Here is a 25,563-nt window from a genome sequence, read left to right as displayed (position 1 = left end):
CTTGTTTTTTTTTTTTTTTGTCCCAGGGAAACTTTTCTCACTGCAGGGCGATGCTGCGGCTTTTCCCAGGGAAGAACTGAGGTTTCCCTGCCGGTGCCCCTCCTAGAAACTGCTTTGTTCCTTATCCCAACAACCTGGCAGGCGCCACTGCCGAAGGCCGCAGCTGCCCTGTCCGCACGTCCCCTGAGCCCCGGCAAACCCCTTGTACCAGGGAGACAACACTGCTCCCAAAAAAACCAGGCCTCTGACATGGCTTGTTACCTTCTTCCCCACCCCTGCCTGTCCCTGGAGCACAGGAGGGCTTCAGCCAACAGCTGCAGTTCCTCCAAGACCTCTCGCTGCATCTCCACAGCCATGTGGTGCACGTGGTGGTCGAAGCTGTTGTACATCACCGCGTTCTGGAACATAAGCATCAGGTCACGCTGCAACTGGACCATGGACTGAATGTGTCCCTTTGACAGTCTTCTCTTAATGCTGGTTAAATCCATGGGTCTACAAAAGATGGACAGAAGGAAAATTAAATTGCAACCCCCAGCCAGGCATTCTTCAGGCTCTGCATGAATGTGCTTATTCTTGTTTCAGCGTGGCCCTGAGAGCACAGCTATTTTCAATCAATTTTATTGCTCAGGACAAAGAGGAGGAGTGAGAAATGTTTTTCTTCTAAGTCAGACAAGTAAGTTTAGCCAATGCGACACTGGCTATCCAATCACCTTGGCAGGTCATTAGCAGTCACCTCTAAAAAAGATTTGATGTTGAGCTCCAGAGAAAGCAAGCAGAGCGGATTCTAGTAATTATTCTTCATGAAGTCAGTCCAGGTCTTAGTGGAGAAAGAAAAGTTACTAAAATAGGTATCTATTAAACCCCTTAAAATCGAATAGCGCCACTAGCAAAAATAGCAGTGCTGGTATGGGGAACATGGTGGAGAATAAATATTACTTTCCTTATTTTGACAGAATGAGAAAATGAATGGCTGCAGAGACGACAACTGTGACCAAAATAGAACATGATTCAGCTCTGAAAAATGCCCTTAATCTCTCTGGGAAATAATTCTTATGACCCACTTCTCCACCAAGAGTAAAACATTTGGGGAGCACGCAGTGGATGAGGAGAGGGTATCAACTGAGGCACACGCTTCCAGCACAGGGATGACGGACTGCTGAGCTGCAGAAGCTAAACCCCCAGCTTACAGCTGCATGGACTGTGCCTGGAGTGAGCTGGCCACGCAATGCCAGCAAAGGGCAGGCACAATTCCTATCAGCAGCAGAGTCCGTGCAAGCTACCAGGTTCTAATCACCCAAAAGGGAGTTTTAATAAAAAAAAGTCAGTAGGAGACGCTGGTGACAGCCAAACTCTGGAAAAGGAGGAAGGAAACCATCCCACTGGCCCTTTGGAAACCAGAGAAGACAGAAAAAAACAGAGAGAAATCAACTAGTGAGCACTTCCTCCACAAACTCACCTCTTCACCACATCCCTGTACCCAGGGGCTTGTTTCTCTGACACCGCCTTCAGGAACGGGCTGCTGTATCTACAGGGACAAGCACAAAGAATGACCTCTGTCTCTCTGTTAAAGACAACATTGCAACACGGACCACTGCTTGCCTCCCCCTGCTTGCCGTGAGGGCCACAGCTGACTAGCAACAGCCAGTGTTCAGTGGCTCAGCACGGGAGGAGGCTGAGCCCCACACTGAAGCTGGCTTTGCCAGCTGTGTAGGAAGCAACACTTGAGCTCTGCCACATTAAGCAGAGGAAATAAATATGCAGTGTTCTCTCCAGCTTTGCAGCACGCAGCTGTTCTTGCTGCGAGGACAGCCAGAGGCAAAGCCATGGAGAGACAAGCCAGCATGTGGTGGCTGTCGTGGAGGGGAAGACAAGGCCTGGTGACACAGGAGCTGGAAGTCAGGGCAATGTGTTCAGGAGTCATGTCAATCCAACCCTTTGACTCCACGTACCTGTGACTGGCTATCATCTTCCAGATGGACAATAGAGTTCTTTTGAAGAGCAAATGCTGCAGGGGGTTATCCCAGCTCAGCTGCACCCTGTGGAGGTAATACATTGCCAGATCATCACACTCGACACAAAGCAGGAGGTGGCAATTCTGCTAGCATTCACCACGTCCGGGTGGATGAAGCGCAGAGATCCTTTGCTGTAGCTGTGGAAAGCCGCTCAGGGTGAGACGGTGGAAGCATTCTACATCTGAACGCACAACTAAGCATCGAGAATGCAGGAAAATGCCAGGCAACAGGTAGAAACAAGATCTGAGCTGAGCAGCTCTAAAGGGAAGGATCACGATGGGCTATGGTTTTCCTTTGAAAGGCAGCCCAGGGGATCACGCATGTGGCAGAGCCTCCATGTGACTGACAGGCCTGCACCTGCCTGAAGTGGGCTGGTAATGCCTCTCGTAGGAACTGACTGGACATTGCCTAAGAAAGCACAATGCCTAGCTCACACAAAGCCTCGCTGCCTTGAGGAGATGTATTTTCCATTTAATCTCTTAATCTCTAGTCTTCTCACTTCAGATCAATGCCCAAAAATGCTGGCAGATCCACAGAGATAGCACAAATTACCCCCTTCCCTCCTGTTCTCCTTGGCTATCTCGCCTTCCTGGAGGTGACCTGTGCCATACACTTGTTCCCACGTGAGACAAGGGAAACAACTCTGTTCCGCTGCACCTGCAAGAAAGCAGACTGAACTGCTTACAGCTGCGTGTTGGCAGGGCTTGCGGAGTCCAGCACGGCAGCTGCTGAGGTGCTAACACTATTGTCTTGATCCTGAGCCAGATCAGTCATCTCCTGTGGACGTGGCCCTTCTAAAGCTTGTTCTCCAAGTGCCTCTTGAGTCTTGTCCTGAAGAGCACAGAAGAAAAGAGAGATATCACTAAAATGGCACCCTGTCACCTGAATCCTTTATCTAGAAGCCAGCCTGGTACACATCCCTTTTCTGCATCCAGTCTCAGCTGGGAGCTAGCTTGCTCTCCTCTCTGTCACTCTGGAGGATGACGTGTGACCTTATTCAGATCAGCACTGTGCTGCCCAGCACTCCAGTAACAGCTGGGCCTAATCTCTTGGATCATAACCACAAACACTGTGGAGCTGACTGGTGCCCAGTGTTGTGTCTGTCTGCATTGCTGGGAAGAGTCATGGAGGTAGAGAGGGCAATCAGGAGCTGAGGTAAGACTCCCTCAGGCTTGTTAAAGCTCAAGCACAGATAACAGGATCCCCTAGAGTGCAACAAGGTTGTTTCCTCACAAACTCCCACGTGAGGATGACAGAGAACAGACTCAGCCAGGAAGGAGAACGTTACTGTTGTTGCCAGTAAAATGTAGAGAGTGACAGGTGCAGGGAGAGAAGCTTTTTGGAGTCCAGAAGTGGGATTATGTGCAGCGGCACCTGAGAATCCTCAGAGGATCTGAAGCACGGAGCAGACTTCTCATGAAGAAAGTGCACACTGTGCTATGTTTGGCTTTGACCACTGGGAGAACAGCACGGGAACTGGTGGGAATAACACTGTCCTGGCTGAACAGGTGAAATGGAGAACTCTGGAAGTTATTTCTGTCTCTAGTGTCCAAGTTTGCAAGGGAACAAATGTGAGTGTGGAAAAATGGCACTGTTCTTCCACTGCTATGTTACCTGTCCCAGCAACACCTCACAGGCTGGTGGGAGCCCACAGCCCCCTAGACACAGGACTGATGCAAACCCGAGCTAGACGGTGCCTGCTTCCAAGACACGACGGTCTCCAGGGGCAGATGGTTATTGCTATCACAGCCACGTGGGCCTGAAACCAGCCAAGCTGTGTGCTGCATAACACAGCAATTAGAACATGGCAAGTACTCCAGTCTTGCCTTAAACCTGAGAGCAGACTGCCAGCTCTCATGAGTCACCTTTACACTGCCAAGGAGCAATTCCTCCAACTCACATCTGAGGGTTTGATCTATAACAAGCTTTCTGTTCATAAAGACACATATCCATACATAAAAAACATCCTTCCTCTCATACATTTATTTTGTATTCTCCTCCCTGCTGTCTCCTCCTCTGTGTCTCTGTCTCCCCACTCAGACCCTGCAACTTCCCCATCTCTTCTAGAGCTATTTTCCTTCACTGTCTCTTGTCTCTTATCCAGGACCAGAAGCTCTCTTAGGACCACCTCTCCCCTACCTCTCTTCCCAGGAAGTCTTCTTTCTCATCTTCTGCCAGGCCGTGTAGTTCACCTTCCCCTGCTCCTGAGACTCTTGACCTTGTGGTCTTTTCCTGGCATCTCACCTCTTCCCCATCACCCTGCTGCCCAGAGCCACAACAATTCCACCGAGTCTGTGATGATTCTGTGCTGCTAATGCAGAGAGGCTCCAACATCTGGGTTACCTGCAACACAGAGATGTACTGCTTCACATTGTGAAGGCAAAAGAAAGAAGAAATAAGCAGCACAGATGCTATTTTTGCTTTCACTCACGAACGCCTTTCCATTTTTAGGAATCCTTGCAAAATCTTCTGATGAAGCTGTGTGTTATTATTACAGTGTCAGTTCACTGACATCTCTGTGCTTTAGGGTGAGCTGTGTTTTGGCAAAGCAGCTGCCTGGTTGCAGTACCAGCTTTAAATGGGAGGAAGGGCTAGCGCTGGGACAGAGAGCAAGTCAACTCGAGGCATCTGCTCCACCTCCAGACTGTTTCTGTGTGTAGGGATGGTGGAGGCCCTGAAAACTCTAATGTTTCAGCACGGCCTGAACTATGCCGCCCACTTTCCTGTCATCCAAACAGCCCTACCTCTGAGAAGAACTGGAGGAGACTGTCATCTTCATATGTCCTCTCTGCCTTTTGGTAGTCTTCACTATCATCCTCCCCGAAAGGCTCACTGAACTCCAGCTCACAGTCTGTTTCTTGGCTGCTCTCCTCTAGCTTCCCCATGGCCAACTCTTCAGTATTCCTCCAGCTCCCCATGTCCAGATCCAAGCTTGAATCCCAGCTGAGAAGAGACTGGAAGTTACTGTTCTTCTCTGACTTGCTGGGAGACTCCATCTCAGACTCCCACCACACCCAGGTATGGTCCATCTGCAAACAAACATGAAGAGAGAGACAGCAATTTCTTTGTACCCTGATCCAGAACTGCCAAGCCCAGTTTATTTCCTGACTTAACTCAGAGAGCCAAAGCATGGGAAGGACTGTGAGGCGAGCAGCCTACACCCAAGCCCACGCTTGACAGCGCGTGGCAGGGCTGTAGCTCTGCAACACAAACTGCCATTTCAGAGCAACCGAATGTCAGGTTTTCTGGTGCTTTTGCTGTGCTCTTCCCTTGCCCAGGGCTCGGTGCGTTACTGTGCCTGGGGGACGCTGAGTTGCTTAGGAGCATGCGGCTTTGCCAGATGCTACACGTTTAAGGTGCCGAAGGCATCCAACAGCAAGCTGAAACCACATCACGCTTGGGCTCCTGAGCTGCTGACAGTTGTGAACAACTAGTGACTCCAAGGAAAACTCACTGAAATTCCCTTTGCTGCCCCTTGAGAACTTTTTAGGCTGGAAATAACTTATTACAAACTCTTCAGACACATTATTGTGGAGCTGACAGATGTGATTTAGCTGGATGGTGCTACCTTGTGTACCTGAGCCAGAAGAATTATAACCACGCGCAGCCACACACTGACAGGGGACAGTTCTACACATTTCAGAAAATAAAAGTGAGCATTCTCTTAAGAAGGAAGAAACCATTCATTTTATCTCTGTTCATTAGTCCATGCCTAAGTGTCTTCTACTGCATGCGTCCACTACGATTTCTCTAAGTCTGGGGAACTGCTTGCAGAGTCACAGTTATAACAGTAAAGACTGTTAGAAAAATCTCTGTCTTGCCACTCAACTCAGCTGCCTGGATGCTGTACCTATGGAGAATTCTGTGCAGTAATTATCAGTGTCTTTAGAGTTTTCAGTTAATTATGTACAACCTAATTTTTCCAGAGTTTTGAACAAGCACATTTCTCACTGACTTCCTTTAGCATTCTCAGGACTGCTAGCACAGCTTCAAATAAAGCTTACGGTGCATACCTGGGAGAAACAAGGAATCAGTTGAGTTTGCAATGAGAAAACTTCTTGTCTTATTTTATGAACTTACAAGCTGAGCTAGGATCTGAAAGGCTGTCCTTCTGAAACCTCTTTCAAAGTTAACTTCAGTGGAAGCAGATAAAATTTGATGAAGTAAGAGATAACATTACCTGCTCTCAGCTTCCAGCTAAAGGAGTCAGGCAAACTGTGATTTCATCTGCAGAGTAACCCCATGCCTAAAGCACTTTCCTGCACCATCAGCAGAGCTGGCCGCACACACAGAACCAGCCACCACAGCCCAGATGAAGAACAGAGAAGCCTTAGCCTAGGGTAATACAATCACTTGTGATCATCTTTCTGTACTCCAGTGGAGAGGGATAAGCATTTGAAAATCAGGAAGCCCAGAGAACTTGCGCATAAGCATTGATTAAAAAGATATTAATCCTCCTGTTCAGTTTCACTAAAACTTGCAAGACTCAAGACACCAGAGTGGAACAGCAGCGTTAGTGCAAGACAAGAGGAATGAGTGAAATAATTACAGGCTGCTTAGTTCCACACAAATTCTGTACAAAAATTAAGGAACAAAAAGATACAGACCTCAACTTTTAATTAAGAACTGCCTGACAGTTCTTAATTATGTTGGGTACATAAGTCACCAGCAAGGAATCATTATCAAATTGGAAAGTTAGTTCACTTTGCAGAGACCAGACACTGCGCAATCCTCACTGACATGAGAAGAAGCTGTTATTAGAAATAAGAAAGACAGCCTTTAAAAGGAACTTACATGTCAAAACAAGAAAAATGATAAAAGCCTGAACTCTAATAAATGAAATGTAGATTTCACAGAAAAGTAGTCAAAAAAAAAAAAGAGAAAAAAATGGAAGAATAATTTGCTAAAGACATAAAAGCAAATAACAACAACAAACCTCATCAAAAACATCAGAAGCAGAGAGCTGCCAGATGATCAGGGGCGATGACGCATGATCAGTGCCAAACATCTCAGCGGAAAATAGGGCCAGTTGGAAAAACCAAATTAATCATCATTATCAGCAGTTGCCAGAGGAGATCACACGAGACTTTCTCTTGGGATGGGTCTGAGAGACTGTTTCTAATTAAAATGTCAATGGGGAGGTTTTAGAACAATTTGAGGGACAAAGTAAACCTTAGAACCAGTTGGGATTAACTTGTGAGTCCTAAAGAAGCTTACATATAACATGACCAAACCTATTTAAATTAGCTGCAGCACAGAAAAACCAGAAAGATGTGATTGTCATATCTATCTGTAAAAAGGTGGATGCTGGGAGACGCAGCACAGTAAGCCTGAGCTCTGCACTAGACAGATTAGAACAAAGTATTAGGAAGAACAGAATTAGTAGTCAGAGCATGAGATGATGAATTGGGAAAGAGGCAATGGGGCTCTGTGGAAAAAAAATATTATTTTAGATTTTTAAAGATCTGAAACATCGTTAAAGGCTATTAGAATGTCATGGGACAAGAGAAAAGGCTCTATGAGAGAAAAATACCTGGTTAAGAGAAGAAACCAAGGGTAGGAATGAGTATCAGTGCTTTCCATAATGAAAGGAAGTTACTAGTGGAGATGATAAAGGTCCTCCCACATGCTGCGACTTCAATTTTTCAGCACAAAGACAGAGCAGAGAGGTTACACAGGAGACGGAGCCAGACTCTTCTCAGTGGCCAACAGTGAAAGGAGGCAGTGATGACAAGCTGTACAAGAGGAAATTCAGACCAGACATATGGTAAATGTTTACTCCATGAGGGTGAGTAAGCACTAAAATGAGTTGTCCAGGGGGGTTAGGGAATCTCCATCCTTGAGAGATTTTCAAAACTTGACCAGACAAGGCTCTGAGCAACCCCATCTGCCTCTGAAGCTGGCCCTGCTTTGAGCAGCAGGCTGGACTAGATAAATGCTTAGAAATCCCTTCCAACTTAAAATGATTCTAGAAACCAAAATAAACGTGTAACTTTTTGTGCTATGAACTTAACAACCTGTCATCTTTAGAAAGTGAGGCCATAAAAATTCAAATGAGAAATTTGTTCCCAATTTCAGCAGTGAAGGAAAATTAATCAGTAAGCAAACCAAAGGATTCTACATTTCTAGCATCAAATATAGAGTGACTCTTGGTGGAAATACACCCAAGCCAAACAGGAGACTCAATACAGCAGGCACAACCAATTTCAACACAAAACTTTTGAAAATCAAGGGAAGGTAACAATCCCTCTGGTCTTAAATCGCAATGACTCAGTTTCCTGCAACTTGTGTCTCAGAAAGCTGTACGAAGCTGCACAAAGTGCAGACCACTCCCAGCTGCTGCAAGCATCAGGAAGGGTGGACTTTTTTTTTCCTCCCCCCTGGCAGGTCATAGGGGCAGAAAATAAGCGAGTTTCATCTTACAGGTCATATGAGCAGAAAATAAGGTGATTTGAAAAATTGTCACAGAGAAATTAAACCTCAGTTAAGCATCCATGTTGCTGAGGAAAAGAACTGTGATTTCCAGTAGAGAGAAACAGTTCACAAACTCAGATGTGAAACCAGGTACTGGCACGCCTACACCTGCTAGAATCGCAGATTTTCACTCTGACTAGTACACCCTTCACAAATCTCTGGGGAAAGAAAGTAAGGTACATTTCAACACACTGGTCTTGTAAGGAAAGCTCCAAAAAGACTACAGTATTTAATTTCTCATGGTTACATCTCCTGTTTTAACACAACAGGGCCACATTCTCACACACTCAAGCAGGGAATCTTCTCCTCCATCCACGTACTATGCGACACTCCCACGATTATCGGATTGTCTCTAATGTCAAAGCTCTGCCACACCTGGGTGCTGCACAGATACCTGGAAGAGTTGTATCTGCAGACGTTCAGGACAGGTATGCACGCTTGTACAGAACCAGAGTTCCTCACTGCAGAGAGCTGTGATGCTCAGTACACTGCACACCGTACACTGGATTTGTTCCCAGACTTTAATATACATACACATTTACACAGCACTAGTAAAAATCTGTACACTTCACATTACAGTACATACAAGCCACCAGTTGCTAGCTAACACCAGAACACTGATGAAGCCCAAGACAACTGCCCTAAAACAGGCAGGAGGGCTAGTCTTCCCCTCCGAGGAAGCTTCTTTGGGTTACACATTCCGACGACACACTGCTTTCCAGAGAGGCAAGCAAAGGTGATGGATCAGGTCCCAGATATGGACCTACAGCTTTTCTTCCTCCTCCAACAGCTGTTAACTGCATCTTGCTTGCACTCCAGCTCTGGATGCCAGGTGCTGGGATTTTCTGTCTGTCTGCAGCATCATTTCTTCATCTTCATGTCTGCCTCGATAGCACAGCGACGCCCTCTGGTGCCTCCATCCTAGTCACAAGGCAAAGAAAACGAGAGTTATGCAACCCTAAACACAAAACACCTCCTCCAGCACTTGGGGAGGTACGGAATTGTGCATCTGGTTAACAACTTTTCATGCCTTCCAAACAGAAGGGAAGCTGTCCTAAGGAGGCATGGGGAGGCCTGCCTGCAGACCTACCTAAAATTCACTCTGGACACAGCACAGGTGCTGGGATTTGCAGCATCTCTGTGTACAGCTGGCAGCCAGGGCAGAGAGAGGCAACAAGGCTCTCGCCCAGAGAGATGGCTTTTGGAGCCTGTACAGTGCAGGCTTTCTCCTAAGCGGCAGATTCTAGCTTGGCTCTTAAGATGGGAAGAGGAAACTGCTGACTAACCTACCTTAGCAGCTGCTGATCCCTATGGGAAGTGCTCCTCCAGTTGAGTGACCCTGGCACTAGCTCCCTAGTTTCTCCGCACAGCTCCTTTCCAGGAGTAGAAGGCGAGCTGAGAGCTTCCTTTGATCCGCTGCCCTCTCCCTCTGGCTGACATGCTGACTCTCCTGGAGTACTCCTCTGTCTTTAGATATATGCGAGAGAAAAAAACAACTCTCCATCTTCCTCCCCTCTCTCCTTCCCGCAACTCAGAGACTTGGGGTTTCCCGGAGGGAATATTTTTCCAAACACTTCCAGATCACCACAGGCACAGAACAAGGTATTTCTACAGCGTATCTTATTTGTTTCTGGACCATGAATGATAAAAGGAGTACACAGCTGACTCCTCACTTTCCCAAGACCCTTTGTGCTGTCTCGAACGCGTGGAAGGGGCAGCTGTATAAACATGAGAGCAGTAACAACTATACTACTGCACCACTTGGTCTGTCTTCCCACTTACATGGAAAGAAAGCAGGAGAGAAGGTATGGAAAAAAGCAAAGGCAGATGACAAAACAAGAACACTTGGAACCAGAAGAAAAGACCGAAGCCCCTCCCACTCACCCACGCTGAGAATAAGGGACTGAGACGTTTCTTCTCCAATAATCATGGTTGTACAGCCCCTAAGTTTAACACACACCGCTACAGTGCTAAGGATGTTGTGACAGTGCAGTGATCACCCAGACAAGGAGCAGAGCACACTGCCAGCAGTACTGCTGTACCTGCTGGAGCCTTTCAATACTTACAAAGAGAGAGAGAAGGAAGGCAGGAGAGCCCATTGGGACACTGTCCTGTTAAAAGGCCAAACAGAAGGACTTATCAGATACCAGATTCGGAAATGCACACACCACACAGAAGCACTGAGCCCACACACGAGCATAGAGGAACACGTGCCCCACTCCCCTTCCCGCGTGGCATTAGTCTTATGCAGCAAGAACATAAAAATGGACAAAAGAGGGATACTGCAAGAGTCAGAATGCTAGGAAAGGGATATTCCCTCCTTGGCCATGGCAAGGCTTGGTCTACCAAACCATTTCTGCACTGTGCAGTAGCCACTAGAACTAAGCAGGCAGTCCTTGCCCTCACAATGTTGTGTGCACCAGCTGAGAGCACTTGAGATCACTTAGTCAAGTATGGATGTGTCTTTACAGAAGAAAAAAAACCCAAACAAACCTACACTGCTATTTGTTTAGATCAGTGCAGAAGTTAAAATTTCTCTGGTGTGTTTTACACAGCAAACCAGTAAAACACACAGGAGTGATTCCGTGGTTCTAAAGATCTGACTAGGAAGTGAAGAACACAGCAGGGTCTAGTCTTCCAATTCTCTACACCTTCACCTTCCAGCCGTATCACGCCTCTTCCAATACTCTCTTCATTTCCCTGCAGTTTTCATCACCCGTTTTTAAAAACAGGGAATAGAACTATTGGGATTACAGAAAAACTCATGAGACCCGCCTCTGGGATGATGCGCAGCTCCAGAGCTGAAATCTAATCAATTGATTCCTTCGAAGAAAAATTTGTTCACATGAAGGTGCTGGAGCTATTGCAATCTCAAAAAACATTCTGTCCAACTCTGGTATGGGAACTTCATGCAGTATCTTTGGATGCTTCAAAAGACACCAAGTGCCCTTTCACAAGGTGCAGCATTCTCACCTTCTCTGAAGCATCTTGCTTGCGAGTGGAGTCTCGCCCACGCAGGCTCTTTGCGCTGATCCCTGACTCCGATGTTTGCATGATCAGTTGCGTGGCCAGAAATTGCTGCAAGAAAACCACACACTGTTAAAATTCTCAGGCAAAACAGGCTCAGTTACTGTATGCCAGTTAACTATCACAAACCACAGACTAGGAATGATTGGGTCAGAGGCAGTTTCAGTTCCTTGTCTGCTGCTCAGAATAAGTTCCCCCATTTACCTCAGAAGCCACAAGTCCTAAGGAACTATAAAACCCCAGTTTAAACTCTGTTAGCCCTGCCAGTTGGGACATCCTACTTCACAAGAAATTTTAAATGGCATATATTCACAAGACAGTTTAATGTACACTTTGCACCAACATAAACCAGCACAGCCACCAAAAGAAGCAATCGCGTCCCCTGTCATTCACCATACTTGTTGCTTGTTTCTGCTCCCGAACCACACCCTGGTTATTGCTGGCCTAAGCATTTCCCTGAAGGAAACGAGATTTTAAATTGGTCTGGGCTGAACCTAAAAAAGCATTTTTGCTGCGTTAGTTTTAACTTGTCCACAATCTAGCTCACCATAAACACACGAGCTAGCATAAGAGAGATGCAGGGAAAGATGGGACTACTTCATCCAAAGACGCTGAGTGAAACTGGTCTTGCACCCAGAAGTCTTTCCCACAGCTACGGACCAAGGCAGATGCTCTGTCCTGCCCTGGCCTCAGCTCAGAACTTTACCTGGATCTGCTCCAGGACATCTCGCTGCATCTCCACAGCCATGTGGTACACATCATGGTCAGAGCTGTTGTACATAACTGCATTTTGAAACATCAGCATAATATCACGCTGGAACTCAGCTGTGGTTCGTATCAGCCCATTCTCAATGTTCTTTTTGATGGTAGATAAATCCATTGGCCTGTGAAAGAAATGCAGTCAAAATAGCAAGGAGAAATACTTAACTCTTTCCCCACTGTTTTGCAAACACCCCTGGGTCTGTGACATATTTAATGTTACATTATTTAATTCAGCCAAATAGGTTCTCCTCCACACAGGCTGCGTTCCTGAGTACCAAGGCCTTGGGTCAGAAGACACAAGCTGTCCAGCAGTTACCATGAACGATAACAATGGTGTGACACGTGCCTCAAGACAGGCATTTGCCTTTTCCAGGCATCGCTGAAAGAGACACTAAAGAGCTAGAGCTGCAGCCACTGAATTGTTTAGGAGACACTGCGGGGGCTAGCAGGGGATTGTGGTAATTCTTCCAGAAGAGCAGACTATTTGTGACAGTAAAAAATGCTGATTAAAGAAGATAGATATTTGGAATCTCAAAGATTAAATCCTACCCTTGGATAGAAAATGGGAGAAGCAAATCAGTCACATACCACCTTACTGATAAAAAATGTTCTGTGTAAGTCAGTGTATTTCATTCAAAGACAGGGCTGCGTAAAGACATGTATCTGTTACTGAAGACGACCCTTTTCTTGGGGAAACCTCTTTCTGACTGAATCATGCCAGAAAAAAAATAATCTTCTTGCAGTCTGCATGGCAGCCAAAAACTACATCGTTCCTACCAGAAATCCCTACACAAATATGCAAATGTACAGAGTTCTAACAACAGAAGATTGCTGAAACTCACCTCTGCACAATACTGTGGTAGCCTGGTGCTATATCATCAGTTACAGGCTGTAGGAAGACATTGGCGTACCTGTGGAGAGGAATTCACTTAGTGCCCTATCCTTGCCAATAAATATTTGTTTCATACTCTCATGTTTATTTGTCTGCTACCAGTAACAATGATTCATCATCTCCCGGTACCAAGGCCTCCGAGATGGGAGAGTGGAGACTTGTCTAGTATTAGTCACTTTCTGCCAGTTCTCAAGACATCAAACTCACCTGTGATTAGCTGCTGCTCTCCAAACTAGCATGATGGCTTTCTTCCAGATCTTCTGGGCCTGTATTGCTTCCTGGTCCTCACTACACACTGAGCTGGGAAGAAAATAATAGAACTTCCTTCAGGAGTCTGCGTACTGCCTTGGAGCAGAAACCTTACGGTTATTTTGCCTTTGACATGCCTACGCTAATCTGTGCCAAAGATGGAAAGAAAAAAATGGGACCTGGTACTGTAGTGCCATCTGCACACGTGCACTTGTACGCAAGGAGAACCAAGCAAATCATCAACAAATTCCCCCTTCAGACCCCCTCAGTCAGCAAAACAGAAATGAGAATCCTATGCAACCCTCCACAAAATAGCCTGGGATTTGCACCTGTGCGCCTGAGAGCTTCACTGATACTCACAACTGTGAGGAGGCAGGGCTGCTGGGGATGGAGTCGGCTAGCGTGTGAGACTGTAAAGGTGCATTATGGACACTGAAGCCATCATCGCTCTCACTCACGGGGGGCTCGTTATCCATCTCTGATAGATATCCCTCACCCTGATCTTCTTCTTTGGGTTCCTCCAAACTGGCAGCCTCACTGGCACCATCCTCATCATCCTCTTCACCCTGCCCATCCTGAAACAGAGAGTTCATGAGTCTGCACAGCCAGCTACAGCAGCAACTCAGAGCTTTCAAAGCAGCTATGGTTCAGCAAGCAAAGCGATCTTCTTGCTACAGCTGCTGACAACTGTACACGCACTTCCACAAAATCCTAGTCACTCTATCCTGCCCTGCCTCCCCCTGCAGACACAGAAACACACATACACACAGAGCGTTACAGCGCCTGAAGCAACCTCCCCTTTAGCTCCAACTGCAGGCTGCCCCCTTCTCAGTGCAGAAAGCTGAACACAAGTTTTGCTTTTCAGCAGATGGGAGTCGTGAATTAGCAGCAGTGAGATGTTACTCATAAACTCAAGATGACTCAAACTAATTGAGAATTACCTTCATCTGACTCCTAAACAGGGCCTGGGCCTCCTCCTTCATTGACTCTGTGAAAGAAAGAAAAGCAGAAAGGTTGATTCTCCAAAGCAGTCGGTCCTACAAAAGCTCCTGCATGAATGCCTACTGTCCTGCAGTAATTACCACTATTCCTACACATACCTTTTCTCCCTCCTCCCCAAAAAACCTGAACCAGATCACTGACAACTATCCAGCTAATAATGTTGCACGTAAAAGATTTCCTAGCTGAATTAAGTTACCTGACAGCTCAAATTTGTGCTGAACATCAGCCTGTGAGGAGTCTTCACTCACATTTGGGACTTGTGGAGGGGATGAATCATCATCAGGTGGGGTCTGGAGGGAAGAGAAATGCACAAATCTAGATGTTTGTGTCAGCTTACTTCAGTGAAGGTGTGGGCACATCTCACTCACCCTAACCTAACTCAAGGCAATGAAGTTCACTGAACACCTTCCCAACAGCAGTTCTGCACGTGGGCGGGGGGAGATACACAAAGGTACTGCCTACAGCAGAGAGCGTCTCTGCAGATCGAACAGATCAGCAGCACGACTCTCAAGAAAACAGTCAGTTACATTCATTGAAGGGTCACCTTCAACCCAGCAGTCATCCTTCCTCTAAACTTCTCTCCTACCTGCCACAACTGCTTCTTTCCTTCCCCACACCAGTTCCAGACAGCCTCACTGCTCACATACCTCTGTCTTCACTGTATTATGCACTGCGTCTTCTCCCTTGGCTGACTCGATCTCGATTTCAGAAGTCTCTCCTGCTGCTATAGCTGCTCTTTGATCCTCTTCTATCTCTTGACTCCTAAGCTCTGGTGTTTCCGTCACTCTTGCAGTTGCTGGTATGGTTTCCTCAGGGCCCAGCTGACTGTGCTCCTGCTCAGCAGGTTCTGTCTTTATTTCTGATCCCAGCTCACCAATGCCCATTAGCTCTCGAATTCCCTTTGCCTCTGGCTCCTCACACTCCAGTCTCTCCTGCTTCACAGTCACAGACACTTGGGGTATCTGGGCCTGTTTCTCATGCTCCTGACGAATTGAGTGTTCCCATGGGCCAGGCAGGGTCTGAGGGTCATCAGTATCTTCGCAGAAAGAAGATAGAGCAGCTTCAACAACTGCTGCATCCAGGACTTCAGGGTGGTCATCTACCTTTATTGCCAAAACAAACACACAGCCATGAAGGTCAGAAAGAGGGATTAAAATAAAATTCATGTTATTTGGTAACAAGAAAACTATGGAAAACCAGTGTACTGGGATTACAAAGTTGCCTTTTGCAGCCAGACTCATATCACTCCCTGTGGAGTCTCCCCTGGAGCTTCAGTTTCAGAAATACAGCACTCTCGGAAAGTGTACTGCAAGCAGTGCTCATTTGTCTGCCAGAGATGTGACCCAAACCCAACCCAACATGAGGAAGGAAGACACTTCTTTCCGCACTCTGAAGAGGACCACCAGGCTAACTGTGGCAGACTAGCACCACTGGTGTCACAGGGCCACTTCCTATTGATCTGGACAACCATGGTGAGAATGTGCATTTTGGAATAGTTATTTCTTGCTTGTTTAAACTAACTAAATTGGTAAACAGTAATCAGTTGAGATTAACCTAACTGGACATGGAGCAAAAGGCACTGGCACTCTGCTTTGTCTGTTTACCTTGTCCTCAATGATGGCTATAATATTTCCAACAGTATCGAAGTCTAGTTCTTCCCCCGTATAGGATACTGCGATATCCATTTTCTCAGCCAAATCCAGGTCTTCTTTCCCATCCATGCAGTGATCTTTGGAAGACCCTGCAGTGCTGCCAGCCCCAGAACCTAGGCACTCTTTCTTGATGGAATCAATGATCATGGATATTTCACTGCTGTCCATGGACACTGTCACGGTATGGGAATCAGACACTGCCTCCATGGAAACACAGGCTTCTGGCTGGCTCACTGCACAAGGATGAGAGCGACAATCAGGGACCAATCTGAAGAAGTCAAGCCCACATAAACAAATACTGCAGTGGATAAGACCAAGCACCGACCGCAAGTATCCCAGGTCCACCCACAACAGCATGTCTTAGAAAAACAAAAGACAAATAAGGGTTTGCTTTCCCACAGTAGAGACAAAGTAAGATTCCAGCCCTTGAATCACAACCCAGCAACATACCATTATCACCCCCACCCTCACCCAGCAAATCCTGTTTAAAACCATCTGTTTACTCCAAAACCCAGCCGTAACCATCCTTTTATCAAGGATGGCGAGTCTGAGGTGATAAAAGGCCAGCTGAGAGCTTGCTGGGTGCTGATCCCAAGGGAATTTCTGTTTTCAAGCCGTGCACCGCCTACGAGTGCGTAGTTCAGGAACGCACCTGTGGCTACGCTTTCTGGAGCTGCAGCTGGTGGCACAACGGATGGTGCTGACAGCGTGGGCATCATGACAATGGTTGCCTGAGACACAGGCTCTACTGGGGGTGGCAGGAGCTTAGCTGGAGGTTCGCTGGCAACAGCGGAGAAGGAAGCAAGAGGTGAGGTGAACTGTGCAGGACCAGCTTCTAAAAGCCGGGAAAGCGTAGGAGCACCTAACAGAGAGCAGAAGGGAAAAGCACATGAGCAAGAAGCAAGCCACCACTGAAGTCCACAAAGCCATCATTGGGCTCTTCACCATCTGGTGGCTCCTTCTGGGAAAAGACACTGAGAGGTACCTATAAACTGTCCCAAAAGCTACACGGAGAACCTGCACCAAAAATGCATTACTCCTTTGTGTGCGCAGTCTAAGTCAGAATCATGCAGACTACAGGACACTGTGTTCAATGTAAGGACTGGACAGGCTAAGCCACACATGCAGAGAGATGCCCTTCCAAAGGCTCATCTCAATACAATCACGGGAAATCTGAAAAACAGTGCTGAGAGAGCCACACAAGGTAAGCCAAGACAAACAGTCATCACAGGAGCTGGAAGGGAGCAGAGGGGATCTCTTTGCAGGTCTTTCCTGGAGAATTCCTCTTATATCAAAGGTTGCCACTCATGTTAGCTGTAACTTCCAGTTTGAATTTAGTGAACTGTCTGGACCAAATTAAGAAGTCCTAAAGAACAGACGTGGATAAGGGAAGTGAGATTATTCACAGGGAATTATATATGAATGAATGGCATAAATCCTCAAGTTGAAGGCGATGTGACTAAACCACTGGTTAGCATGAGCCGAGAAGAAACTTCCCCTTACACATGTTGTTCTGGCAAGGCCCAATGTAAAGATTCTTGCACTGTCCCTCCCACCCCTCGCTTTGTGGAACTTACTCTGGAGCTCACAGTCCTCTGAGGTCTAATCCTCAACAGATCTCTAAGCTAAAGCAGAGGCAAGACACATGAGTTCTCCAGATTTACAGGGAGCTGCAGTTTGACACACTGGGAATCAGATACTAGACCATTTTTTCTTCAACTCCCTGGCAATTAGCCTTTGCTTTCTACACTGAAATGCCTGGTATTAGCTGGCGTCAAAACCAGAAAACTAGACCGCATGGACCAGGATCGAACCCAGTCTAATTGTTTCAGTCATTTTATACCAAGGCACTTGTTTCTTCTGTAAGGATCAGGGTGTTCTTAAAAAAACGTAGGGGTGAGAGGGACAAGCGTTCAGACATGGGAATACAACTCATAAAGAAGCCCCAAAACCAGCCAGGCTACATGTGCTTCATCTCTCTCCAAAGAGAATTCATAGAATAGTCTGAAGGTACATCTGAAGGGAGAACTGTACAGGGAAAGTCCCAAGTTACCTGAAGCAGCAGGAGATGCAGGGACAGCACCAGGTGCCGACTGCATTTCCCCACTGTGCAGCACTGGAAGGACGCTTCCTACCTCCAGCAGGACTCCTGAGCTGTTCATGTGACCAGAAGCCACTGCCATTTCGTTTTCACCGACCTGCCAAAGGAGGACACAACTGAAGTTCCTGGAGATATCATCACACCAGTGATTCTCTGCCAGATAAGCACTTCCGTGAGCATGTCCATCATTTTCTGTCTCAGCATTTCTTCTGGACTCTGTCCAGTCTAGTCCCTGCCTGAGGCCCCTTACGCAAGTGCAGAACACGACAATCTGAAATTAGTCGTTGTTCTTCAGCTACAATACAGCTGCAGTGCCACCTTCCTTTGAAGTTAGGCCAAATACATCACTTGCTCTACCTTAGTTCCTCTACTCAAGGACCTCACAATCCTTTACAGATACCAGTCTCTCTACCCCCTGAGATGGCACAGAATTAGCCCTTACTTTGAGCTGAGGGAAACCGAAGCACCAAGATGGAAAGTAACTCTATAATAAAGTCACAGATTAAACCTGTGTGTAAAAGCAGATGTAAACCAGTCCTGTCGATACAAAAAAAACCCGTCTTCCACAGCTGTTACCTTTCCTCGCTCCACCCTAAGTTGCATTGCACCTTGCAAACACAGAACGCGTGGAACATTTACCCAAGCTAACAAACAGAAAAGACCCCAAGTCTGATTATTAAAAAAAGAAAGTCAACAGCAATACACCTGTTCCATCACACAAGCACTAACACGGGGAATCCGTGCCACTGGCAGCCTGATGGCTGCTATTTTCAGACTGGGCTCTGAACAACATCAGCAATGGCTGCCTTCCTAAGAATTCCAGAGTCACTAACACCAGAAGTGGGCCGTCATCACAGTGATTTTAGTAACTGTCTACAATTAGAAGAAAACTGAAGCACTTAAATATTGGTCATAAATCCCATTAAAGGACTCCCTACTCCTACGCTAAGACCCATTACAAATATTGAAACTCAAGAATTGTGAGTTCAAAGCAGAAATTGTCCAGAACACCTCCATGGAGGCTGACTGGGATGATGCTGACTAACATGCTCCCTCCGCGAGGGAGAACAATTTCCTCTAGCAAAGCCTGAAACTCCAACTCCTTACAACTGAAGGGAGATAGCCAGTCCTATGTGCTGAATGATGCCTGCAGTCTTGTACCCACAGTACTGCTGGGAAAGGGTCCCACCTCTTGGCTCATGGGGTCATCGTGTCTCTCAGATATCACTTCTATTGGGACTCTCACAAAAACTGTATGTTTTTAAAAAGCCTTTGGAGTTCCCCCTTTTTCAGTGGGAAGAGTCTGGAGCAAATTGTTTGTGTGCTTGTATATATGAGCAGAGAGCTCCATACCAGCCTGGGGCTTGTGGGCAGGAGACTGCCTTTCTTCAGCAGCTCTGAGAGCAGAGGGGAAGGAGGCGGAGTTGCTTTTTGTCCTAGCATCTTTTTCTGGGGTGAATCATCAGTGACTGGGGTCATGGGGGCATCCAGGGGAGCAGAGCCTGGAGGGGTGTCAGGGATTCCAATGAAGGAGGCAACTGGGGTGCTGGGCAATGTCCCTGGAGTGACCTGAGAAAGAGAAAAACCACACTGTTCAAAGCCACACTCCACCACACGGACTAGCCCCACTTGCTTCTTCCCCCAAGAGCATTGATCCAGCACACCACAGACACCTACTCCATTCACTCGCTACACCTACTCCAGGCATATGCTTTCACCCTTTCCCTGCCCTGTAGTGCCATTTCCCAGGCACACACAGAAGACTGCCTGGCCAACCCACTGACGCCCTTACACAGCCTTTGATCCAGGCACCTGATCATCACAGACATGGAAGAGGACACATATCTCGAGCAGCACTGTACATCAGCCACACTACAGCACTACCACAGCAAAAAATCTGCAAAACAAGGCATGGGATTGTCCGCAGGCTCCTTTTCCATGATGGACGCAGAGCCCCATGTCCCAGGCCAGTCTTTCCCTCTTACCATGAGAGGGATCCTTACCCCCGGACTGGACTCATCCACAGCGGGCTGAGACAGATCTCCTAAAGCATAGTCTCCTCCTGGGGAGGTTGAGCCTGCAGGGGAGCGAACCATCACACCCGTTAAGCGTCGTGGTGGATTCTTAATGGCCTGACGAGCTGGAAGAGAACAGAAAAAAAGTGAGATTCCATGACTCCATGTTGGACAGTCCCGGAGAGTTACCTCTGACTATATCCTAACAAACCCTAAGAAAACAATTTATATTGTAGTAATTTCTTGCACCACACCAGGCTCAGTTCACAAACAATACCAGCATTAGGTAATGCACTTTAATTTCAGATTTGCCTCCCACCACTAGTAGGTTAGTTCACCGAATTGCCCCAAGAGTTATAAATTAATTAAACATCCCGAATAAATCTCTCTTCCTTTTGTCTTCAGACAACAGTAAAAGGCCAGGCTGGATGAGGCTCTGAGCAACCTGATCTAGTCAGGGATGTCACTGCTCCTTGCAGGGGGGTTGGACTGGGTGGGCTTTGAAGGTCCCTTCCAACTCTAACCATTCTATGATTCTATGATTCTATAGGGAAAACTAAAGGAGAGAAAAGCCTGACATCCTAACAGAAGGCTCCTTGTTAATCCTGCTTCCTCTTAGATAAATCTTTTCTACAGAACTTGTTCCTTTCTCAGAAGTCTCTGCATTTTGTCCTGTTACAAATATAGTGCTGGAAAGAGAATACAACCTTTCCCTCCAACTTTAGGGCCAAGGAAGTCCTCCTGAAAAGGTCTTAACAAGACTTAAGTATTTTCCAAATGTTCCTATGAATATATCCATCTCTCTCTGAGGAGAAGTAACTAAGCTCATTTCCAGCTTACCCTGATAAGCAGCATCTGTAGCCTTCCTCTTGACTTCTGCCTCCTCCTCCTCCATTTTTTTCTTTCTGTAATCAGAACCAAAACCTAGTGTCACAAAGTGTCCCATTTGACTTAGGTCCTCCTCCACAATCAGCTTACTGACCCCCACCCCATTATTTCCAGACAACAATGAATTGCCTCTGTGGACTCAGGTTCAATTCTTCTGAGGAGCGACGTAGAGTCAGAGGCCATTCAGAGACCGACCCACTTGGCAGGAAATTTCACTTCCAGCCGGTTATTAAAACGGAGGAGGCAAGCATAACACTGCAAGCCATCACCAAGCTCTTCACTGAGAAACTCCAAACGATGTCCCACACAAGCTGGCGCCCCCCAGTCTAACTAAGTTCATCCTCAGAGGCCAAAGCATCTGGCCAGCTGCCCGGTTTCTCTTAACCTAAAGTACGCAGAGCAAGAGAAGTCTGACAAACACACAGCATCAGGCAACTACAATCTCAGAAGAAAGGATAATGTGGAAATAATTAAATAACCCACATCATAATCTCATTGCACAGCTCCTCCAGTCTGTTATCCATGTGTCCGGCCTGGATCAGCTCTGCATCCTTCTTGAGTTGCCTGTAATCAGAAAATCTTCTTTCTTACTTATTTCCGAACAATATGACCTAAGCAGCATTTTCACCCCAAGCAACAATCCACTTAGGCCACTTTTTCAAGACAGGACTCTCAGGTGCCCTACAGCTGAACACCTCTGCCACTCACCTGTATTTTTCCTGTGTTTCTTTAATAATTTTCTTCAACTCCTCAACTCGTTCTGCAGTCAGTTTCCGCACAATAACATCTTCCACAGTTTCTACAACCTCTCCCTTCTCACCACGTTTTCTCCTACAGAATAAAACAAAAAGTGTTCAGACATGAAAGACAGAAAACTCCAGTTCTCCTTTCATAAATGGCAGCCACCCGTGTCCTGACACACACATGCACAAAGAAAATAAACTTCTTCCAATTTCCCTTAAATGATATTGGACAACACAAAGTTCAAACAATCTCTTCTGAAAAGTTTATCTAATTCTTAAATGCATCCAGTGTTAAAGACTTTAGGAATAGATCAAAGATGCAAGCCCACTGCAAATTCTCAATCTAAAAAAAAATAAAACAACACTATCATTCCACTTCTGAGAAGATTCTCACTATTTTTTTTCCTCGATAACTCTACTAAGTCCTTTGCAACTCTAGTGCTGAAGATCATTCAGCACTACCACAAATACTGCTTTCAAATATTCTGCCTTTAATTTAATGTGAGGTCCCAAACCAAAATGCCTGGAGTTAGGAGCGACAAATATCTGAGACCACAAAGCTGTAGTGATAGCATTGATGAGAAATCACTGCAAAATAGAGACAATCACAAAATGTTTCCCCTTCTCACTACTGCTGCCTTTTCTACCCCTATTCTGAATGATATTTTATGTGTTAAGCTTCTAATCAGTAAGACTAACATGTAGCGTTTTATTCCAGCCAAATAAATGTTTCTTTTTGCTGCATTAAGTCCCTAAACATATACTGGAACTCTTGCAAATGGAGCTGTGGCAAAGAGGCCCCTGTTACCCTGTCATGTTTTGTAACAGCAGAGGCACAAAGAAGTCACTAAAGAAGTACACAGTGACCAGTTTTAGAACCATGTAATACTGAAATACTTCAGTCTTATGAAAAAAAGGAGACAAGACAAAGAGATATGGGAAGCATGTTCTAAGAACTGTCTTGGGCTTGCCAGTCTCCCCCATGTGCCATACCCTGATCCCACTGTCCACCCAAGCCAGCTATCACAACTGAATTTCCTCATTCCAGTATGCTCTTTCCGGGAGGAGCACTATCAAGTCCTTTGCTGTAAGAACCGACAAGTCCACTCAAAATTACTCCAAATTGCACTTCCTTCAGACTTTGTACTCACTTAGGGGTCTCTGTAGTCTCCAAGAGCTCTGAATACTGGGATGCACAGTGCTAAGAAGAAACAAAGAAAGTCAGAGGATGCTGAAGAGTAAGCAACAGCAAATCCCTATCAACAAAGCCTACAGGGCACTAACTCCGACTTCACAGGTCTAACACTTCACGAACATATCTGACAGTCTTCTCCAGAGTTTCCCCCATGGCTATAATGTAGCGTAGCTCAAAGTGAGGAAGCATATCCACTCTTACTCTAGCACTGCCCAGGCTGATCTCCAAAACAAAACTAAAGAACAGATGCTCCCAACTCACAATTCAGAAATCAAAGCAAGCAAGCATGATTATAAAAACTGCAGCTGTAATGTTTCCATCTGTGAACATGAACAAAAAATATTTCAATGGAAAAGACAAAATAACACTGTATCAAGGACAGTTTCATAGCTTAACGGAAACAGAAACAGTAAGCAACATAAAAACCCCAACTTCTCCTCCCCTGATTCTCTTAATCTCTTTCTGTCCCTTATACAACAAAAACCCCAGGTGCTTGCCCGAACAGCAGGACACACCAAAATACACAGGCATCCATAAACTCCTGGGGCAAGGAATTCCACAGCTTAATTACATGCCTGGTGCAGAACAATTTCTTTAAGTTTGCTTTGAACCCGCCTCTGTTAGTCTAACTTAATAGCCTCTAAATCTTCTACTGGACAAAGCACTACCAACTAATCCGTATTCATCCTCAACTTTACGCCACTTCTGATTATACAGACATCTGTCGTACCTCCCGTTACTCATCTCTTTTCTACGTTGAAGGGTTGTACCCTACTCAGCCATCCCTTACAAGGAAGTTGTTTCATGTCTTTGATCATCCTTGTCTTTTCCTATAACTTTATCCAACTGTACTGTAAGCTCAAATTTAATTTCAGAAACAGGAAATAGTATTTAATCTGATTTAAATAAAACTGATTTAAAACAACAAATACATTATCTTAGGCAGCTGTCTTACATACCCATTCAGAATTCACTTTTTCCAAGATTCAAATCTCAGTATCTTACCTTTTGGGAAAACCAGTCAGGTGGGCGTCCTGGCTCTGCAAAAGGTTTGATAGCTCTGCTGACTGAAACCCTGCAGGAGAGAAATGTTGAGTCACCACCAACTTACTTTCTTCCCCATCCAAGAAGCAGAGAGAAGATGCTGCCCTGTCTTGAATAGCCCCCACAAACACAACAAACTTGCCAATGAGTTGTTGTGTTTGGGAATTACTCAAGTATAGACTGTGGACTCAAAAATATCTGGCTGCTCCTAATAAACAACAGCTTCACTCCCTTGCTTTGATAAGCGAGTTTCTAACTCCTGATGACACCATCACATTTCCACAAAAACCTTACAAGGTGAAAAAGGCAGCAAAACAGAGCCACAAGTTCAGAAGCTATGCACAGGAATCTATTATCAAACATCCTTCTTGACCACAACTCACCTCTTCCAATTCGTGAACATGTCACTCTTTGTCATTAACACGCTTCTGTTTTTTTTTTTTTTTTACAGTAGTTACAGAAGAAGCAAAGACTGTCAAGGTACACCTCTAAAACTGTCATCTTTAATATCCCCACCTTTGCTCTGGACAGAAAGCAGAGGTGTTAATGACTAGCTGTCGTACAATGAGCCAGCGCGGTGAAAGGCCACGCAGCAGCAGAGCGCATAGCCCGTGCTTTGCCCCAGGGAGCCCAGTGCCTGCCTGCACCCAAAGGCCGGGCGGCACCGGCCCAGCTCGGCCCCCGCCTCGCCCCGCTCCCTTACCAGTTCTGGTCGCCGCTGCGCATGACGGACGAGGCCAGGCAGAGCTTCTCGCGGATGGACCAGGGCTCCGTGGGGCCGGCGCTCAGCAGCTTGTGCTCTGCCGGGAGAGGGGCAGGGGTACAGGGACCCGCCTCCCCCCGCACCGCGCCGCGAACCCCGCCCCCGCGGCGGTAACCCCGCCCCCGCGGCGGTAACCCCGCCCCCGCGGCGGTAACCCCGCCCCCGCGGCGGTAACCCCGCCCCCGCGGCGGTAACCCCGCCCCCCTGCGGCGGTAACCCCGCCCCCCGCGGCGGTAACCCCGCCCCCGCACCAACCGTAGCCCCGCCCCTCCCGGGCTCCGTTGGCCCCACCCCCTCCCTTCGGAACCGCTCGGCTCCCCTCAGGCCGTTCCCTTGCCCTCTTCCCGCCCCAGCTCCGCTGCCGCCGCTCCCTGGCTGCCGCCCACCCGCTCCCCGCCGCCTCTCCCGACGGGCCCTGCACTCACTGCCCGTCCCCGCCGCCATCTTCCCCGCCCGGCCCGAAGGAGGCGGGCCGGAGCCGTGCGCAAAGCCCGCCGGGAAGCGCGCGCGCGCGCGCGCGCGCGCGCGTCCCTAGCCGTCCCCGGGCGAGTGGACGGCCGAGCGCTCGGGTCCCTCCCCTGCCTGCCTCACGGCGGGCGCTGATTGGCGGCCGCGCCGGCGCGGGCTCCCATTGGCGGAGCGGGCGGGCGGCGAGGTTTGAAAGCCCAACAGTAGGCGTCGCGCGGACGCGAGGTGTGCGCGAGGCGGCGGGGCCGGAGCGGACCGGTTCTGTGCGGGGAGCGG

The 25,563-nt window shown here is 47.1% G+C and overlaps 1 protein-coding gene across 2 annotated transcripts; it reads right to left on the bottom strand.

Moving 5' to 3' along the window:
• Positions 1 to 257: 257 nt before the first annotated feature.
• BRD8 (bromodomain containing 8) lies at positions 258 to 25,333 on the bottom strand. 2 transcript variants are annotated; one of them, XM_086758599.1, is made up of 27 exons: positions 25,245 to 25,333; positions 24,760 to 24,856; positions 24,018 to 24,087; positions 22,969 to 23,018; positions 21,783 to 21,905; positions 21,558 to 21,638; positions 21,027 to 21,091; positions 20,175 to 20,311; positions 19,525 to 19,740; positions 18,124 to 18,268; positions 16,723 to 16,932; positions 16,023 to 16,303; positions 15,066 to 15,521; positions 14,615 to 14,708; positions 14,358 to 14,404; positions 13,777 to 13,991; positions 13,375 to 13,467; positions 13,118 to 13,186; positions 12,220 to 12,397; positions 11,460 to 11,564; positions 10,553 to 10,597; positions 4,757 to 5,041; positions 4,152 to 4,355; positions 2,698 to 2,843; positions 1,950 to 2,036; positions 1,457 to 1,525; positions 258 to 492 (listed from the first exon to the last, which is right to left on the bottom strand). In XM_086758599.1, exons 1-27 carry the CDS (start codon positions 25,261 to 25,263, stop codon positions 258 to 260), a joined length of 3,822 nt encoding a protein of 1,273 aa, XP_086614725.1. In that variant the 5' UTR covers positions 25,264 to 25,333. The 2 variants fall into 2 exon arrangements, with proteins under 2 accessions (XP_086614725.1, XP_086614724.1); XM_086758598.1 differs by lacking the exons at positions 258 to 492; positions 1,457 to 1,525; positions 1,950 to 2,036; ... (1 more) ...; positions 4,152 to 4,355; positions 4,757 to 5,041 and adding an exon at positions 8,990 to 9,407.
• Between the last annotated feature and the right edge of the window lie 230 nt (positions 25,334 to 25,563).

The sequence above is a fragment of the Chlamydotis macqueenii genome, chromosome 14 (assembly GCF_036417535.1).
Source record: "Chlamydotis macqueenii isolate bChlMac1 chromosome 14, bChlMac1.mat, whole genome shotgun sequence".
NCBI lineage: Eukaryota > Metazoa > Chordata > Aves > Otidiformes > Otididae > Chlamydotis > Chlamydotis macqueenii.
Note: the sequence above shows the minus strand (reverse complement) of the source record. Positions and strands in the feature narration are given on the sequence as shown.

What these genes read in the sequence shown, in the direction of transcription:
- BRD8 (XM_086758599.1), bottom strand. An exon ending in ATAATACAGTGAAGACAGAG is followed by an intron (nt 14,709 to 15,065) that starts GTATGTGAGCAG and finishes TCTTCCCTCCAG; the next exon opens with ACCCCACCTGATGATGATTC. An exon ending in AGCCCTGCCAACACGCAGCT is followed by an intron (nt 2,037 to 2,697) that starts GTAAGCAGTTCA and finishes TTACCTCCACAG; the next exon opens with GGTGCAGCTGAGCTGGGATA.